The sequence below is a fragment of the Chelonoidis abingdonii genome, chromosome 6, assembly GCF_003597395.2.
Source record: "Chelonoidis abingdonii isolate Lonesome George chromosome 6, CheloAbing_2.0, whole genome shotgun sequence".
Lineage (NCBI taxonomy): Eukaryota > Metazoa > Chordata > Testudines > Testudinidae > Chelonoidis > Chelonoidis abingdonii.
Genome location: NC_133774.1, coordinates 61,825,156 through 61,845,268, shown reverse-complemented (window position 1 = coordinate 61,845,268; position 20,113 = coordinate 61,825,156). Strand labels below are relative to the sequence as shown.

The window sequence follows — 20,113 nt, the reverse complement described above, 5'->3', positions numbered from 1 at the left end:
GGATGTTGCTGTCTTCCTTGCTTCCTCATCGTGGTTTCCATGTGACTGCGGGATGCCAAGGTACTTGTAGCTGGTCTGTATGTCTGCTATGTGGCCCGCTGGTAGTTCCACCCCATCAGTCTTGACTACCTTCCCTCTCTTCACTACCATCCGGCCACACTTCTCCAGTCCGAATGACATCCCGATATCCTCACTGTAGATCCGCGTCAGGTGGATTAGCGAGTCGATGTCTCGTTCATTCTTAGCATACAGCTTGATGTCATCCATGTAGAGGAGGTGGCTGATGGTAGTTCCACTCCTGAACCTGTACCCGTATCCAGTCCTTGTGATTATCTGGCTGAGGGGGTTTAAGCCTATGCAGAACAGCAGCGGGGACAGTGCATCACCTTGGTATATGCCGCACTTGATGTCCACTTGTGCAAGCTGCCTTGAGTTGACTTCCAGTGTTGTCTTCCATAGTCCCATTGAGTTCTTGAGGAAGGTCCTTAGTGTCCTGTTGACTTTGTATAGCGCCAGACATTCACAGATCCACGTGTGCGGCATTGAGTCGTAGGCTTTCCTATAGTCAATCCAGGCTGTGCTCAGATTGGTCTGTCTAGACCTTGAATCTTGGGCGACTGCTCTATCTATGAGCAACTGGTGTTTTATATATATATATACACACACTGTAGAAATATATGAAAGCCAGCCATAAAAGTAAACACAACTGAGGCTGGTCACTGTAATGTCACTGAATTTATGAAAAAGTAGAGTTTACACATAAGCCAGAATGCTAAACGTCATTAATATTAGTTGTTTTGTTAATGTTTAAATTTTTGTAACATAATTCCTGCTTTGTTGTTGGTTATGCATGTGTTAAAGACCTGTTGTGTATATATAATGTATTTTAAGAATAGTTATTAAAAATGGAAAAGATTAATCCTGAAAAATTATTTTAGTAGATGTAAAAAAATTTAAGGTTTTCTGTTTGCTGTAAATTGTATTAAGATTTGAATATGTGTGTGTACATATTAGTCATATAAATTACAAATCTATATATCCATATTTATTAATTTACAATGAACATAATTGTCAAGCAGTTAGGGTTTCTACACACACAACATACTTGGCACAAACTCACAAAAGCATGAAAATGACAGGGAAGCCACCTAACAATATTTCTCCATCCAGAGCCACATACCATCCCCACAATTACTATGCACCACAGACAGTGCAATCCATAACATTGTCCACTCACAATACCAAACTACCCACTCACAATACTGTTTTTTGCAGATGTTTTGCCTAATGGTGTTTTGGGCTGTGGGGAAGTTTGGTAAAGGGTGTTATGAGAGGCAGATTTACAATACATGATTTGAGGCAAATAGGTTTTTGTGGTAATGGTAAGGTGTGTGCTTGTGGGTTAAGGAGTAGAGGGAATGTACTGTTACATGTTTTAAGATATTACAGCAGGGGTAGGCAATGTATGGCACGCGTGCCGAAGGCGGCACACGTGCTGATTTTCAGTGGCACTCACACTGCCTACGTCCTGGCTACCAGTCCGGGGGACTCTGTATTTTAATTTAATTTTAAATGAAGCTTCTTAAACATTTTTAAAACCTTATTTATTTTATATACAACAATAGTTTTGTTTATATACTATAGACTTATAGAAAGAACCCTTCTAAAAACGTTAAAATGTATGACTGGCACGCAAAACCTTAAATGAGAGTGAATAAATGAAGACTCGGCACACTACTTCTGAAAGGTTGCCAATCCCTGTATTACAGTGATGAGCACTGTAGACTAGAACAGAACTTTTCATTTCCATGCATTTTTATGGGTTTCTGACTGGTATACTATGACCTTAGTAACCCTGACTGAAACAACAGAGGTTTTGGTGGATTCATTTCTAAGGAGTTTTAATGCTCAAATGAAGGTGAAGAGTTGAATGATGAGGCAGGTGAATGAGGGATGGCAGTGGCAGACCCATGGAGGTAGAAGTGTAGCAACTGAAAGATTTTTTTCCATCAGCAAGTCTTCTGGGTTATGTGCCAGCTGCTGCCATAAATGGCACATATTTATGTTTAGCTTCATATAAATCCTTCTTCATTGCAGGATACAATCTGACAGAAAAATGTAGTTCCTGGTGAGAAGTTTTTATCTAATAGAAAAGGTTTTGTATGTGCATTAGCACATAAAATTTATGCATGTATAGTTTTTGCACTGGTGCATAAGTACTTAATGCACTGGTGCATGTCACATTTATGTGTATAAAGTTTATATGCATAGTGAATAAACTTTCTCAATCATCAACCAGTGGAGCATATAGGTTCGGCTCAAATGAATAAGTGTAATGGCTAAAAATGATGCAAAATTGGTTTTTTTTTAAAAGCATATTTTATATAGGAAAATAGTCGTCGTCTTTTTTTTTTTTTTAGTGTCAGTCAACAATGAAGGGGAATACTGCCAAGGACCAATTTTGTCCAGAACCCAATTTCAAAGACTTCCTTCTAAAAACTTATGATGAGAAATAAAATAAAATCTAAATAGAAAATTCAAAGGCCATAAAAACTAACACTTTGTGGAATTATTCATCAAGAAGACAATTACTTTAGAGAAAGGCAAGATTATATACTCATTCTAAGACCATCTTAGAACTCTACCTTAACTATGGAGTCAATACTAAGAGCCTCCATAATGTAATAAAATATTAATGGTAGAAGCAGTCAATTACTGAAGTACATTTGTGATCATTCATTTGTATTCTGAATGGCTTTGTGATTCAGTCATATTTGTGCCTTTTTAAATTGCTATTTGTGAACATTCACATGAACAAGTCCACATTTACAGAAGAACTGGGTTTTCTAAAATGAAATATATCAATGATCCCTGTGATGATTAAGGGATCATTGTCAAAAGGCAACATCTTTATCAGAGCCAGGGCCGGCTCCAGGCCACAGCGCACCAAGGGTGTGCTTGGGGTGGCATGCCACGGGGGGGCGCTCTGCTGGTTGCCGGGAGGGCGGCAGGTGGCTCCAGTGGACCTGCCGCAGGCGTCCCTGCAGACGGTCCGCTGGTCCCGCAGCTCCAGTGGAGCATCTGCAGGCACGCCTGCAGCAGGTCCATCGGAGCCGCGGGATCAGCGAGTGGCAGAGTGCCCACTGCGGTGTGCCGCCATGCTTGGAGCGGCGAAATTGCTAGAGCCGGCCATGGTCAGGCTGAACAACTCTGACAGAAAAGGGGAACGTGGGGAACTGTTGTAGTAATTGGCACAACAAATTTACTCTAATTACAGTGAAAGTGAAAGTTCATAAGAAGTCACAATAAGCTATAATAATAAATGTTAATGGGAAAAGGTGCAAAAGTGAGAGACTGAATTAATCCAAACAAAAAGGCCTAATGATATAATTCAATGACTGTGTTGATTCATGCTTGGTAAACAAGACTGTGTGAAACCAAAAATCAGTGAACCAAAATTGGTGTGTCAGAAATTAGGCCTAATTTGTGTCATAGAGTTTAAGGCCAGAAGGGATCATCAGATCATCTAGCCTGACCTGTTAGGGTGACCAGGTGTCCAGTTTTTAACTGAAACACCTGGTTAAAAAGGAACCATGGCAGCTCTGGTCAGCCCCACTGACCAGGCTGTTAAAAGTCTGGTGGGTGCAGGGCTGGCAGGCTCTCTACTCAGCTCTGTGTGGCTCCTGGGAAGCGGCCAGCATGTCCCTCTGGCTTGTAGGCAAAAGAGGTGGCCGGGGGGCTCTGCGCACTACCCCCTTGAGCGCCAGCTCCACAGCTCCCATTGGCCAGGAACTGTGGCCAATGGTAACTGTGGGAGCGGTGCCTGTGGGCGGGAGCAACACGCAGCACTGCCTGGCCACACCTCTGCCTAGGAGTTGGAGAAACATGCTAGCCACTTCCTGGGAGCTGCCTGAGGTAATAGCTGTCCGGAGCTGCACCCTGAACCCCCTCCCACACCCCAACCCTCTTCCCCAGTGCTGAACCCCCTCCCACACCCAAACTCCCTCCCAGATCCCACACCCCAACTCACTGCCCCAGCCCGGTTAAAATGAGCAAGGGAGGGAGGAAGGATGGAGTGAGCAGGGGTGGGGCCTCAGAGAGGGGGCAGGGCTGGGTCTCAGGGAAGGGGTGGGGCAGGTGCAGGGCAAGGGTGTTTGGTTTTGTGCAATTAGAAAGTTCGCAACCCTGCCTCCTGTATATCACAAGCCACCAACACCATCCAGCACCCTCACAACAAACCCAACCACTGAAATTAGATCAAAGTATTACAGCTCACAGGAGACTAGACTATTAGGTGCCACAGGCAGAGAATAGGAGGGACCAAGGTTCACCAGTGCCCAAGGCCCCCGCAACAGCAGGGAAATAATTAAGCAAGATATCGCCAGATACTCCTAGCAAGTGACTTGCATCCACATGCTCCAGAGGAAGGCAAAAAAACCCTCACACTCACTGGCAATATCAGACAGTCAAGCAGCTGAGAGAGAGAATGCTCAGTACCACTTCAGAGCTCTGTTCCACCCCATCTCCAGCCATGATCATCCCTGATGCTTCAGAGGAAGGAGATTTAAAAGCCTCCCAGAATATGTTCGAGAACAGGGGGGTGTGGGGGAGAGAATCCATTCCTGACTCCTACAGATGGTCAGCTGGCAATCTTGAAACATGAGCTTTTAGGAACATAAGACATAAACTGGAGATGAGGTCCAGAGCTGTTGAACCCTACTGCCCACCATCACAAGCAACCCTGTCACACAATTGCACTCATAAATATGTCCAGCTCTCCCTTAAAACTAATTAAGTTGTTTGCCCCCACAACACTTATTGGGAGTCTGTTCCAGAACCTCATCCCTCTATTTAGAAACCACCTTCTGATTTCCAGCCTGAATTTATTCATGGCCAGTTTATACCCATTGTGCCAACATTGTCCTTTAGCTTAAATAGCTCTTTATCCTCCCTGTCATTTAGCCTCCTAACGTATTTATAGAGAGCAATCATATCTCCTCTCAGCCATCTTTTTGCTAGACTAGAGAAGCCAAGTGCTTCCAGTCTCCTCTCATCAGATAGGCCCTGCATTCCTCTGATCATCCTAGCAGCTCTTCTCTGCACCTGCTCCAGTTGAATTCACCTTTCTTGAACATGAGTTGCCAGAATTTATCTCCAAATGAGATCATACCAGTAACTTGTACAATGGCATTAATATTTGTCTGTCTCCACTGGAAATGCCACATCTAATACATGCTAGAATCACATTTGCCTTTTTCATAGCTCCATCACACTGGTAGCTCATAGTCATCCTGTGATCAACCCACACATCTATTCTTTCTCCTCTTCTGTCGCTTCCAACTGAAGAGCCTCCATCTCATGCCAGAAATTCTTACTTTTAGACCTACGTGCATAACCGTGCATTTTGTACTATTGAATTTCATCCCATTTCTGTTACTCCAGTCTTTAGAGTCATCTAGTTCTTCCTGTATGATATTATGAGCCTCCTCCTTATTGAAAATGCCTCCCAATTTTTTGTCATCCACACATTTCATTGACATGCTCCTATTTTTTGTGCCACAGTCATTCATAAAAATATTGAATAAGATTAGTTCCAAAATCAATCCTTGAGGAACTCCGCTAGTAATCTCCCTCTGAACTAATAATCCACATTTCAGCACGGCCTGTTACCTTTTCCCTCTAAGCCAGTTCCTTATCCACTTTACAGTGCTTGTATTGATTCTCATCTTCCTAGTTTAATTCATAATTTCCCAGCTGGCACCATCTCAAAAGCTTTGTGGAAGCCCAGTACATTAAATCCATTGTACTTCCCTTATCAAAAAAATCAGTTATTTTCTGAAAAAAAGAAATCAGGTTAGTCTGGCATGATCTACTTTTGGTAAACCAGTGTTGCATTTCATCCCCTTTACCATTTACCTCTATTGCAGGGGTGGGCAAACTATGGCCCCTCAGGGCTTTGGATCTTGCCCTCAGGATTGCCCCCCATGGTATTGCAGGCCCGTTGCTGCTCTCAGAAGCGGCTCCCGGGCACGGGGGAGGGCAGAGGGTGCCGTGCGTTGCCTTTGTCTCCAGGCACCCCTCCCCCCCGCAGCTCCTATTGGCCGGGAATGCGGAACTGCAGACCATGGGAGCATTGGTGGATGTACCTGGAGGCACTGCAAGGGCAGCACATGCAGAGCCCTCCACCCTGCCTCCCCCAGGGTCCTCAGCGCTTCCTGGAGTGGCACAGGGACAAGGTAAGCAGGCAGGGAGCACAAGCTGTCAGAAACAGTATCCCTGATGATGCCACAGCACAACTGGCTGCTGAGCTTTGTGCCTTTATCCTCACACATAACTATTTCAAATTTGATGACAATATATATCTCCAGATCAGTGGCACCACTATGGGCATCCGCATGGCCCCACAATATGCCAATATTTTTATGGCCGACCTGGAACAACGCTTCCTCAGCTCTCGTAACACTCACGCCCTTCTCTACCTATGCTACATTGATGAATCTTCATCATCTGGACCATGGGAAGGAGTCTCTGGAAAATTCCACCACGATTTCAATAGCTTCCACCCACATCAACCTCAGCCTGGACCAATCTACATGAGAGGTCGACTTCCTAGACACTACGGTGCAAATAAGTGATGGTCACATTAACACCACCCTATACCGAAAACCTACCGACCGCTATGCCTACCTTCATGCCTCAGCTTCCATCCCGGCACATCACACAATCCATTGTCTACAGCAACACTGAGGTACAACCGCATCTGCTCTGACCCCTCAGACAGAGGCCAACGCCTACAAAATCTCCACCAAGCATTCTCAAAACTACAATACCCGCACGATGAAATAAGGAAACAGAGCCAGATGTGTACCCAGAAGCCTCCACTGCAAGACAAACCCAAGAAAAGAAACCAACAGGACTCCACTGGCCATCACATACTGTCCCAGCTTAAACCCTCCAACGCATCATCAGGGATCTACAACCCATCCTGGACAATGATCCCACACTTTCACAGCCTTGGTGGCAGGCCAGCCTCCGCCCACAGACAACCTGCCAACCTGAAACATATTCTCACCAGTAACTGCACACCCACCATAGTAACTCTAGCTCAGGAACCAATCCATGCAACAACCTCGATGCCAACTCTGCCCTGCGACACCATCACAGAACCTAACCAGATCAGCACACCATCATCGGTTCATTCACTGCACGTGCACCAATCAATATACGCCATCATATGCCAGCAATGCCCTCTGCTATGTACATTGGCCAAACTGGACATCTCTACGGAAAAGGATAATGGACACAAATCCATATTAGAATGGCAATATACAAAACCCTGTAGGAGAACACTTCAACCTCCCTGGCCACGCTGTAGCAGATCTTAAGGTGGCCATCCCTGCAGCAAAAAAACTTCAGCCCAGACTTCCAAAGAGAAACTGCTGACCTTCAGTCTCTGCAAATTTGACACCATCAGCTCAGGATTAAACAAAGACTGTGAATGGCTTGCAACACAAAACCAGTTTCTCCTCCCTTGGTTTTCCACACCTCAGGTGCTAGAACAGGGCCTCATCCTCCCTGATTGAACTCACCTCATTATCTCTAGCTTGCTTGCATATATATACCTGCCCCTGGAAATTCCACTCATGCATCTGATGAAGTGGGTATTCACCCACGAAAGCTCATGCTCCAAAACATCTGTTAGTCTATAAGGTGCCACAGGATTCTTTGCTGCTTTTACAGATCCAGATTAACATGGCTACCCCTCTGATACCAGGCAGGGAGCCTGCCCTGGTCCCATTGCATGCCTCTGCCGCCCCAGAGCTTGAACCCCTCCTGCATGCTGCCACCCCAACTCCCTGCCCTAAGCCCCTTTCCTGCACCTTGCACCTCTCCTGCACCCCAGTTCCCTGCACTGAGTCCCCTCGTACACCCCGCACCCCTCCTGCACCCCAATCTCCTGCCCTGAGCTCCTACTGTACCCCTCCCGCACCCCAACCCCTGCCCTGAGCCCCCTCCTGCACTCCGCACACTTCCTGCACCCTGACCCCCTTCCCTGAGCCCCCTCATACACTCCACTCCCCTCCTCTGCCCCAATCCCTTGCCTTGAGCCCCTTCCTGCTCACTGCACCCGCTCCTACATCCCGTACTCCCTCCCACACCCCGACCCCTTGCCCTGGCCCTGCGTACAATTTCCCCACCCAGATGTGGCCCTCAGCCCAAAAAGTTTGCCCACCCCTGCTCTATTGATTTAATTATTCCTTCCTTCACATTTTGTTCTAAAGCCTTGCATACCACTGAGGTCAGACTAAGGGTATGTCTACATAGAAATGTAAGTCCAGGTTTGAACCTGGACTGAAGCCTAACCACTCTTGCATCCACACATCAGTTGTGCAAATCTAGGGTCCCAGAGCCATGCAGGGATTGAAGGTCCAAGCCCTACTGATTTCCTGTGTGTGCATGTGACCACATGTTTGCACTTGACTCGGGTCCCAGAAGTCCTCCTGATGTATCCCAGAGTTCCTGGCAGCAGAGGACCAGCGCTGCAGGCAGCCAGTGTAATAGCTTGAAGTGCCATTACTGCCTTGCTGAGCAGTTTTGCCATTCCTGCTCCACTCCTCCTTGCTGCTGTGCGGAGCTTGCATGGACCAGGGAGCAAAGCTGACAGGTGCGAGGCAACTACCGCTCGCTCAGATGTTGGGAATACCCCTCCACTGGCTGTGCTGAGCCAAGAGTCCTGCCCCTCCCTGTCCTCTGCTCTCTGGTCTTTGCTCCCAGGCCTCCCCTGCCCTCCCTGGCACTGTGTGTGCAAGGGTACCTGGGCTGTGTGCACTGTCAGAGCAACAAGTGGAAGCCAGCCCCAAAAACTTCCCTGAAGCCTCCTGCAATGGCAGCTTCAGCTCCCCCTCGCTAGAGCTAAGTTTTGGGGCTGGGTCCCACTTGCCACGCAGACAGTGAATGCTGCACGGGTGCGCCAGCACACAGCCCCAGGGAGGGCAGAGAGGACAGAAAGTGTGAGGAACCAAGCGGCTGCCCTGCCAGAAAGGGGAGTGGCCAGGGTGTTGAGGGTCATCCCTTGCACAACTCTACTGAGCTAGGAGCTCTGAGTCCGCTGTTGGGGTCAGATGGGGCAGGGAGAGTGGGGAAGGTTGCTTGCAGCAGCCAGGTGCATCACATTGTAGAACCAGACTCAAAATCAATTAACTTCTTAATTTTTGCATTTTGAAGCTGCCTCTTGGTGGTATTCATTAGCTGAGCTCTAGTTAAATCCTGAGACGTAAATTCATTTGGATCCTGACCAATTTTAAAGGCTTGTATCTCAGGAAGTCTGTGACCAGAAAGAACTCAGATTTGAACCACTGTCTCTACCTAGGGCCCTTTGCTGGCATGCCAGTTATTAGAGCAATCTCTTTTTGCATGTGGATTTTGCAGGACTTGGAAAAATATCCTTTACACTGAAAACACGGCTCCTGTAGCACCCCATTGCATACTCCTTTTAGCATTTGCATTGGTTTTGTTATTTATCCACTTCTTATACTTGATTTCAGATATTTTATAGCCTCATGCTAAACAATTAATGTAACACTGTACTAAAATATAATAACCTCAAGTTTATTGAAGCACGAGAAAATTCATTTTTGCCTCATGGAACAAGAACATATATGGTTCCATGAAAGAGATAAGTGGGGTTACTTTGTATCAGTTATAAATTTGGCAGACTACCAAATGTTAATTTGCTTTTAGCTAGTTGAGATTAAATGTAATTCCTTCCCCGAGCAGCCTTAAAGTAAGCAAGCATGAAAGCATTTTCTGAGTAATCTGGGAGGAATTGACATTTAAAGGAGTTAGCATTACGTCTGCACTTTAAGGCTATTAATTTCATAGATAAATTAACTACATTATTCTGTCTTTATCTTACATTTTGAAAGGACTCCATCAACCGGAGAAATGGCAGCCCAGGGTCAACTGAAACTGCTCTTATCCCAACCGTATTGTAATTGGAACTTGCTTTTGGAAACACTGCTACATCAGGATTGTCTCTTAGTGAAAATTTTATTGAAAAGTTCAAGTAAGTATTTGCGCTTTGTTTGTAAGAATGGCAGCAAGAAAACACACACAAATTTTTGAGTTTTGCTATATTTTTCACTACTTGACTGTTGATGGAAGGATACCAGCCAGTTGTGGGTATCATTAGTTATCCAGTTATTAGTGGGAGAAATATTGAACTGGGGGAGGGGTGGAGGGAGGAAGAATTCTTTTTCACTTTTTACTAAGAGAGTTGCAGTCAATATAAACATTCATATTTTGAAAGCAGATAGCATTTTGATAAAATAGACCACTGTCACAACTTCAAATCAGTTTGCTTTTAAGAAGAAATGGATGAATTTGAACTTATCAGAGTTTTGATATCAAAACTGCTTTAATTAGCTTTTGCTTGAAAAAAACTAGTCTGAGTTAGGACTCTAAAGGATCACTTGCTTTCAACATTGAAAAGCTTCTAAGAGATTTTGGTTAAGAAATTGTATGTGTTTATGTTACTGTAAACTTCGACTGTATTCTTCCTCATATTTTAATAGTTAGAGATATGTAAATATGTGAGAAAAAGGAAAGCAAATGGAAGAATGGTTCTACACAGGCTTTCATCTTTTATTGTGCTTTTACTGTGTTTGAAAACAATAAACATTATCATCACATCTAACACTTTAGTAGCTTTCAGATAAACTATTCAGCATTTTGATTCCTTTATGGTGTAGTTACGGATTTGGCATAATGTTTGCCGTAATGTTGAACTATATTCTGTTGTTAAAAATCAGTTTTTATTATTCTTTTGCAAATGAATTTCTCATTACTTATCAAAATAGAAAATATTAGGTCCACATACTATTAAACATGACATAATTTACTTCTGTCATTTTAAAGTGGTCTTACATTTGTCAGAGCACAACATTGCTTCAACTTCTGTCATGCTTCTTATTGAGTGCTGAACTGCATTCACTTACCTATTCAAATACCTGTCATCTTTTATAAAGACTGACAAATGTTTGATCAGGATAATATCCTTACCGTGGTGTTATCTGCTATTGAAATTTACTAGCTGCTTCAATTATCACAAGGATGAAGTGACAGAATTTATTAATCTATTGACTGACCAGCCCTTTGAGGTTCAGGGGAATATATGCTACTTAAAGTTAGAAATTATATTGTTTATATATGCTGTGGAGCTATATTAACTATAATAACATTGATAAACTGTTGTTTTATGTAACACTGAAACCGGTAATCATCTTTTTCTTCTAGAGTAATTTCTGTTTGATTAAATATGTGCTGGTAAAATTGACCACATTCTTTACATTACAAATTTGATATTTTATGGGAAAGAAACATTAAGTGTTATAAAATAGTATACTGTATGGATCAACAAAACACCAATACCATTTCAAACAGTGCACTTTTTACACCTAAAACTCTGGGAAAACTGATACAGTCTTGATAATGTTACGTATCTGTAGAAGTGTAACTGATCTAGCTTTCTGTATAAAGTAATCTAAAATTATCAAGTGTATTTCTTGGTCATAGCAAAGAAAATAGATTTTGTTTTTTCTTCATGCAGCCCAAAGTCTTACATGAATACATATTTCATCAGAAGTAGTAATTATATATGTCTGAATTCAGAGTGATATGTTTAAGCGGTTAAAAGACAAGCATGTTATAATTTTGAATTTTGGAGTAATTTGCATAACTGACCACAAACTACCTGAAATTTAACTTCACAGCATGAGTCATGCAGAATTTCTAAAGATAAATTTTTTTTAAATGTCTCAACTTTTTCCTTCTCTTATGCTCAAAAAGCAAAAATATGTCAGCAAAAATTACATTTAAATAAGTACTTATATGTTTCAGATGTATTTAGTGGGTGGTGATGATTGTATCATCATAGTTCCATTGCGCTTATTATGCGAGGCATTACACAAATACGTAGAGATAAGTTGTAGTACCCACTCTCCTTGTGTGGCTGTGTAGTTTTTCTTAGATCCGAAGGCCAGAAGGGACTACTGAGGTTATCTAGTCTGACTTGCTGTGTAACACAGGCCATAGAACTTCCCCCAAATAATTCCTAGTTATGAATGGAAGGACTAGGAAGCTTTTCCTGTCCTTGTGTGGACTGTGTAAGAACCATCCAAAATATCAGCAGTGCCCAAGAGCAGTTCTCCAAAATGGGAGAAAGATGGGAGTGGATGGAGCTGTGGCCGCACTCTTGCCAACTCTCATTATTTTATTATGAGTCTCTCTCAATATTTGATGAGGGAATCATGTGAGTACATAGAAATCTAATTTTCATTTTTAAAAGTAAGTTTCTAACTCTTACAGTTGTGGAGAAAAGCTTCAAAATATGAACCCTAAGGATTCAAAACCTAGAAGGCAAATAAACTGATGCCACGTTTATTATTTTTTTGAATCTTGTGATTTTTTTAGCCACTTTAGGTGACTGAGCAATTAATATTCAAAGAAAAGTAATTGGAGCAAAACGAGAGGGAACTGAATTTCAGAAATGTCTCATATCTCATAGGAGAATTCAGATACTCTACACTGCAACTGGATTGAAGAGTAAGGCAGGATTTCCCAACTCCTCCTTTGAGACTTTATCTTCCCTCATTTTGTACAAAAAAAATTCACATTCACTTAAGTGAATCACAGTGATAAGATAAGACGTATATAGAGCTAAACTTGGCAAAATTCCTGCTGGACAAGGAATCTGTACGTTCCTTTTAGATCAATTGATAGAGTTGCTACATGAAGACTATAAGGATCCTAGTATGAGGCCCAGCTACAGTGCTGTCCTTTTTGCACAAACAGATTAATCTACTGACCATCCTGGAGAGTGAGGAGACACTACAACATTCACTTGTGTGTATCTGATCAAAATAATCTCTTAACTCTGAAACCAAGATTTTTACAAGTGGCTAGAGATTGTGGGTGCCCAGCCTGAGTTAATGAAGAAATTCCCTACAACGCTGAGCACTATGCCTATAAAAAACAAAACAAAACAAAAAATCCTTTTAAGGTGTCAAAATCACTATTCACTTTTGAAAATATTGGCCTGGGTGTCTTACCAGGACTGAGATTTTGTTTTTGAGAAATAAAATAAAAAACAAAACTTTAGTGTTTGGGAGAGGTCTCTAACTGTCATGTCATTTGATTTGCATATTAACCAATTGATTTATATTATTTTATTTTATTACTATAATAATGAAATTACCCAAGTGATGAGTAAAATTTATTGATGGTCATCCTAACTATACCTCTACGTCGATATAACGCTGTCCTTGGGAGCCAAAAAAATCTTACCGCATTATAGGTGAAACCGTGTTATATTGAACTTGCTTTGATCCACTGGAATGTGCAGCCCCACCCCCCCGAGCACCGCTTTACTGCATTATATCCAAATTCGTGTTTTATCGGGTGGCATTATATTGAGGTATCGGTGTATTACAGAAATAGCACTGTATTGATCACTGCTATTTTAGTTTATGTATAGGTGAATAATAAAATTCTAATTATGTTTTGAATGAAATTTGACTTAAAGTAGGGATATACTGCATTTTTTTAAGTACTTCTGATATTTTTTTAATGACTGGATATAACTTAAGCAGACATAATTAATCAAATGTTATTATGTGAAAGATTTCAGTGGTATTGTGTTTTGAAATGTAGTTCAAATACAGTTTTCAGTTTGCTTTGACACTTTTTATTTCCATAACTAGAATTAATTGGAAATTCTACTAACCATTATTTTATTCATTTTCAAGAAATTGAAGTATCAAAATGTGATGAACAAAGTTCCTGCATAAAACAGATAAATAACAAAGAGCCTACTTTGACTGAAGCAATCTTTACAGTATTATCCTATTGCACTTTATCGCCCAAATCACTTGGTAGAGTTCTTGAGAGCTGCATGAAAAAAGAGCAACTATGGGATTGCTTATACAATATATCAGGTATGAAAACAATTAGTGATATAAACGTTCTAAAACCAGTGTTTAATCTTGTTCATTTTCAGATATATTAGTTTTTCTTTTAATAAGTTGGCCCAAATTATGGAAGGTTACTTAAAATAATATTAGAATTTTGAAGTGTTTTGAAGAATCATATTATGAACATTTGCAGCCTAATACAACAAGGGCTTGGAGAAACAGTGGTTACAATATTTGCGGTTGTAGAAAAAATTGTGGTGCAGTGGGTGTCCAATTTTCAAAAGTGTCTGACCTTAGGGATGAGGGCTGTTCCAAATCTCAGAGGGCCCAGGCAGCAATCAGCAAACACCACCTATAATTGCTGAATGCTTAGTTTCTCTGTTCCTGCCTATCTAACATAGGAGGTGCAGTGTGGATGCTGGTTTTGAATGGATCAGAAGCCCTGCTACTTGGTGATGCAAAGAGAGAAGGGCTCCGAGTTGTGAGTGGACGGGGAGAGATGTCTGGGATAGGAGTTGGAGGCCACTGCTGATTTCCAAAGTGTTAAGGTGTAGGACCCAAGGGGAAGAAAGTGACGGGAGTAAATAGCTCTCTGTGCCCAAAAAGGGGTGTGGCGAGGCCCTGAGGAAAGTTGGGGAGAGGGGGATCTGAGTGAAGGCAAGAGACAGAATAGAGAGGGTAGTGACCATCAAGGGGGTGGAGATGCTCCCCAGGAGTGTGTGAGCTGCAGGGGAGACCCAGTGGCCTGAGGCACAGAAGGAGGGGAGAAGAAGAAAGGCACAGAGGATGTTGGGTTTCAAAGAGGGATGAGAGGTGGGGTTCTATAGAAACTTACAGAAGGGTCCTGAGGTGGGGGATGAGACTGAGAGGGGGATGGAAGCAGACATTTGTCCCCTTGGACAAGTGAAAGAAGTTTGGACAAAGGCCTCTAGCTGACCCCAGAACAGGTAAAGAGAGTGAGGTTATATGGAAGCTTCCATTCCCCCAAAAAGAGAGGGAAAGGGAGTAAAACAGAAAAATGAAACAGGAGAGAGGTGATATAGCAAAAAAGAAAAGAAGAAAAGGCAGGAGGGAAATAAGAGGAGAGGATAGATAACAAAGAGAAGGAAGAACTCTATGATGTCAGTAACATCATCCTTTATCAATCAGACAGAATATGCTGCTTTAAGAAGAGCCTTTTCAAATTTCCCTGACCTAAGATATGACAACTAAATGACCAAAGGAACCAACGTTCAGCTTCCATATATTTTAACAGGCAACTCCTATAGCTCCTACACTTCATAAAATTACTGCGCCAGCATCCCCACCTTGCATTCCCTCCCGCTTGTCTCACCAAGACATCTGCATCAACTACTTCCAAGAATGTTGAGCTACATTTCCTGCTACAGCACCCCCAGACCTCTCCCCAGCCTGAAACGACGATGGCGACATCCTCCCTATTGCTTTCTCTCTCCTTTCTCCATTCAAGTTTAACTGAAAATTCTCAAATTTTCTGAGGGACAATTCTGCTGAATTCCATTTTGGGGTCTGCTGTTAGCTGTCCTGCAGCCCAGTTCATTTGTTGATTGGCGTGTGATTCTTCAGTCTGCCTCATTCTCACCTTCCTTTTCCTCGTTCCACTTTCTTCATCACCCATCCACAAATCACTTTTTTCATTTTAGTCCTGCATATTAGTAAAGTAGTGGTGGCCTCTACTTAGTCAAAATTTTGAAGTTTTGTGACAATCTGCTTCCACACATACCCTTCAAAATTGCCACTCCAGCATCTGGTGGAACTTCCAGTAAGAACTACTGTCATAGCTTTTCTACTCAGATCTGAACCTTAGAGTTCAGAAAATGAGATGCTAGCATGAAACCTCCAAGCTTAATTACCAGCTTAGATCTGATAGTGCTGCCACCAGCCAGGAATTCCAGTGCCTGGCTCACTCTGGTCTCCCCAGAGCCTTCCCGGGGGGATCCCAAGACTCAGATGCCCTGAGTCTCACAACAAAGGGAAACAACCCCCTCTCTTTGTTTCCTCGTTACTTCCTCCCTGGATGACCCTGGAAGATCACCCTGTTTCAATTCCTCCCACCAATTCCCTGGTGAGCTGCAGACTCAATCTCCTTGAGCCCCAACTAGAAAAAAAATCAAACAGGTCTTAAAAAGAAAGCTTTATATAAAAAGAAAGAAAAAGACATAAAAATGGTCTCTGTATCAAGGTGACAATGTACAGGGTTATTGGCTTAAAAGAAATAAAAGGAATAAACAGTCTTATCCAAAAAGAGATACAATTTAAAACATTCCAGCAAACTACACACATGTAAATACAAGAAAAACAATATAAGCCTATTGTCTTTCTACCTTTGTACTTACAACTTGGAAACAGAAGATTAGAAAGCCTGGAGATAGTGATCCCCTCAGAGACTAGAGAGCAACAGAGACGAGACAAAGAACACACACCTAAAACTTCTCTCCCTTGAGATTTGAAAAATCTTGTTTCCTGATTGGTCCTCTGGTCAGGTGTTTGGTTCCCTTTGTTAACCCTTTACAGGTAAAAGAAACATTAACCCTTAGCTATCTGTTTATGACAACTACATGTTATGTGACTTGAGGGCTGCAATGTCCATTTTCTGGAGAGAATGGTAAATTCTCTAAGATATTAAGAATAAGGGAAAGAATGCTCTTATATCATCTTGATACCTGCTACTCACAATATAAACTATGTTGTAGATAACTAACCTGTGGAATATTGTCTAGAGTAATATGGCGGTACTCTGTGCTAGATAATAGATTTGGGTTTTTTTAATTCCATCATTTTGTTATTGGAATGTTCTCTTCTGTTTTCCTTCTGCTTGCTTTCTAATTAAGCAGTACCAAACAGTCTGGTTAACTATCAAATACTATTCTCAATTCTGTGCTAATGTTATTGATGATCCAGCTAGGGAGGTAAAGAAGTAAACAAAAATGGTCATATCAGCTGGCTCTATTAAAACAAATAAACTAGAAACATATGCAGCATGGAAAGGGACAATATCATTTGGAAAAGTGTAATTTTTAGCTTCAAATTAAAGGGAAAAAACAAAAGAAAAAAGAAATTAAACTATAAAATAGATGCTCCTGTAATATTAAGTCATACAAGCCATATTATTTTAATTTTGTAATATTTCTTTAATTAGTTACAGGACTGTAACTATGAAGTTGTTCTGAATCATAATTTTGTTGCACTTCTTTTCAGAAGGGTTTTATAATATCTCTTTTTGAAATTCTAATAGTAATCAAATATGCACAAATGACTGCTTGCATATTGAATGTTTAATACTTTTTTTTTGTCTGAAGTTTCTAGTTGTGGTGAATCAGAGCCAGAGGTTATCAGATGTTTGAAGCTGACTTTGATTAATTCAGTCAAGGGTATAGTGAAGCAAATAATTTCTTTGATGCATTCGTGGGAGGCAAAAGAGAACTATGGAACCTATCAACATAAGCAAATAGTTCCTGAAAGTTTGCTGAAGACAGTTCCAAAGGAATGGAATTATACACCTAGAGAAATGAAGAGAAAAGTATCTGGGAAATGTAGGTGACACTTAAATAGTGTTCTTATATAAACCTATCATCGGAGTGTGTTACCCATTTAATGAGAACATATCAAAATTGAAGAATTAGAATTGATATGTGGTATGATTTGACAACAAACATTATTGTAAATTGCAAGCAAATTTCCTGATTTTTTTCCAGAAAAGTATTAGTGAAATTGTTATGTCAGTATGTTTCTTCTTTATTAAGTTAGAACTGCAATAACTTGGGATTTACATCCTTGCATTCATCTGTGGTGTTTTAAAAGTCTATATAGTTATTTTAAGTCTTTTCACGTATCTCACAGAACTAGAGAACAGTACAATAGGCTTCAAGATATCCTAGGATGATCTCTTGGTGGTCAAAACCAGGAAATCGTTTTAGTTCATTTTGTTTATCAACCAGTGTAAAGTACTGTGAACCTTTTAGATTTTGTTGATTTGTAAATATCTCATAGTCATCACAGTTTTAATTAAGATATGTTATTGGGGTTGAAACATTACAACCTCATGTATCACTGCTTTATAACACAGCAATTTATATAGCATTGAAATTAGCATACAATTTGCAACTGCAGATATTTTTCTCTAAACCATTATTAAAATAAGTAAAGTAATATGGTAAACATGGATAATAGAAAACATTTTTAAAATGGATAGGGAGTAAAGATTATTTCAAGTACTTTTTTTGACCACCTGTGGCTAAACAACCATCATTTTAATTTTTGCAAAGATCCAAAAAAGAAAAAAATGATTGGCACCAAAATCATGACCTGATTCTCAGTTACACTGACATCCCTTCACAATATTCTGGCAATGAAAAGTGGGAGTAAATTATTTTTAAGTCTACTTTGTAAGGCCGCTTTACACTGCTTGAGCATCTACCCCATTCTTCTTCATATCCTTTTTCCTTCCCACTTTTTATTTCTATCATGTTATATATTTGGTCTCCTTTCTCTTTTTAATTGTGTCCTTCTCTCCCTTTTTTCAATCTGTGTTTCTTTTGTAGTTACCTTCCAATTTCCAGAACAATTCAATAGTAGGTGCTGTACCAGCATACATCTTGCTTATATTGCAGAAGCCAATAATTATGAGTGGTGTGAGGAGATTTGTGGGCCTAAAAAGGGAAAGGGGTGCAGGGAGTAAACATTACAAATTCACTTCAAGACTCTGAGAGATTTAGCACATTACCCTACACTGCAAATTAAACAAACACAAAGCAATTTTAAAGTCAAACTGTTGTCCCATTTTATTCCAAGTCACTCAGAATAATGAGTGATCTTTATCTCTATTAAAAGTGCTGTAATAGCTGTGCTGTGCTCTATTATTTGTGCTGAAATAGCTGAGCACAACAGGACTAGATACATATGGAATAGCGATCTTAATTCTAAAGTTTCTTGGTTTTCTATTTTCAGGTCATTACAGGATCTCATTTCAATAGATTTTTGGAGATTAATATACAGTAAAGCACAGTAGAGGTCTAGCTACACTTTTGAGTGCTTAATCTTTTCAGCCATTTTCACTACAAAAGTTAGACATCATCATAGAACACTCATAACTGTACTATGATAGAACCAGAATATTAACGTTAATCATACCTTCTTTTCTTTCTTTTTTTCTTTTATTTAAGGCTTCACAAGGCTTGCAGCTCAGGCTGTATCTATTGTAATCAGCAAGTTACCTACAGTGATTGCATGTTTGCCTCCCCCAATTAAATACTTCTTTTTTCTATCTGAGAGAAAAATGTCAAAAAACTTTGTTGAATCGAAGAAATCTGGTCTGCTTGTCTGGAACTTGATTGTAATTATATGTCGGATATTTGAGGATGGAAACACCGCAGAACTTTTAACAGGTGTAACGCTTGACAGATGGAGCAAAGAGAAACTCACTTTAGTTCGTGTCTGTTTGGAAAGTATTGTGGGAAAACAGAAAACTAGTCCTAAACAAGTAACACAGAAGGTTATACAGAGTATAGAACAACAAAGACCAAACTGGATTGAAAGCCAGTTGCTGAAAGCAAGAAAATTGAGCACTGACTGGTAAGAAGAATTTAATATTTTCAGATGATATATTTCTTTCATTGAGCTATTTGCGGAAGTTCATAATAGCATCAAACAAATACATACCGGTAAACAAAATGCAGGTGAACACTGATTTTATTTTCTCTAATTTAGAGTAGTTCTTAAAAGCGTAAAAGTTTGATAGTAAAAGATTTGTGGAAATCAATTGCATAGTAAAAATGTAAACCACAGTTGTTTCATTGGAACAGTCTACTCACAAAGAGATTTCTGATTATCACAGTTATCATAAAACAAGGACAATTTAGTTTCTAATCTTTCTTTATGTGAACAGGTACACTAACTGGAGGGCAGTATAGTATGTTTGTAAATGGATTTTGCTATGGTGATTAAATTAAAGAGGACTTAATGTCTTTAAACAGCTTTCTATATTTTTTCTGTGATTAAAAAAATAAGCATATTTCACAAACCCTGAGGGCAATTCGGGCATATCGGGACAGGGAAGGCACCCAACTGTTTCTTTATGAGGCAAATATCAACCTTCTTCCAGATTTGACATCAATGTCCAAATGTTT

The 20,113-nt window shown here is 40.7% G+C and overlaps 1 protein-coding gene across 5 annotated transcripts in view; it reads left to right on the top strand.

The window, feature by feature from the left end:
* The window catches only part of KIAA0825 (KIAA0825 ortholog), a 435,282-nt gene that overhangs the window by 204,666 nt on the left and 210,503 nt on the right, over positions 1-20,113 (top strand). For all 5 annotated transcript variants that reach the window (XM_075067089.1, XM_075067085.1, XM_075067086.1 and 2 more), the window contains 4 exons: positions 9,927-10,066; positions 13,806-13,994; positions 17,288-17,521; positions 19,151-19,559. In XM_075067089.1, the coding sequence (XP_074923190.1) occupies positions 9,927-10,066; positions 13,806-13,994; positions 17,288-17,521; positions 19,151-19,559 (972 nt within the window). The remainder of the gene's footprint in view (positions 1-9,926; positions 10,067-13,805; positions 13,995-17,287; positions 17,522-19,150; positions 19,560-20,113) is intronic.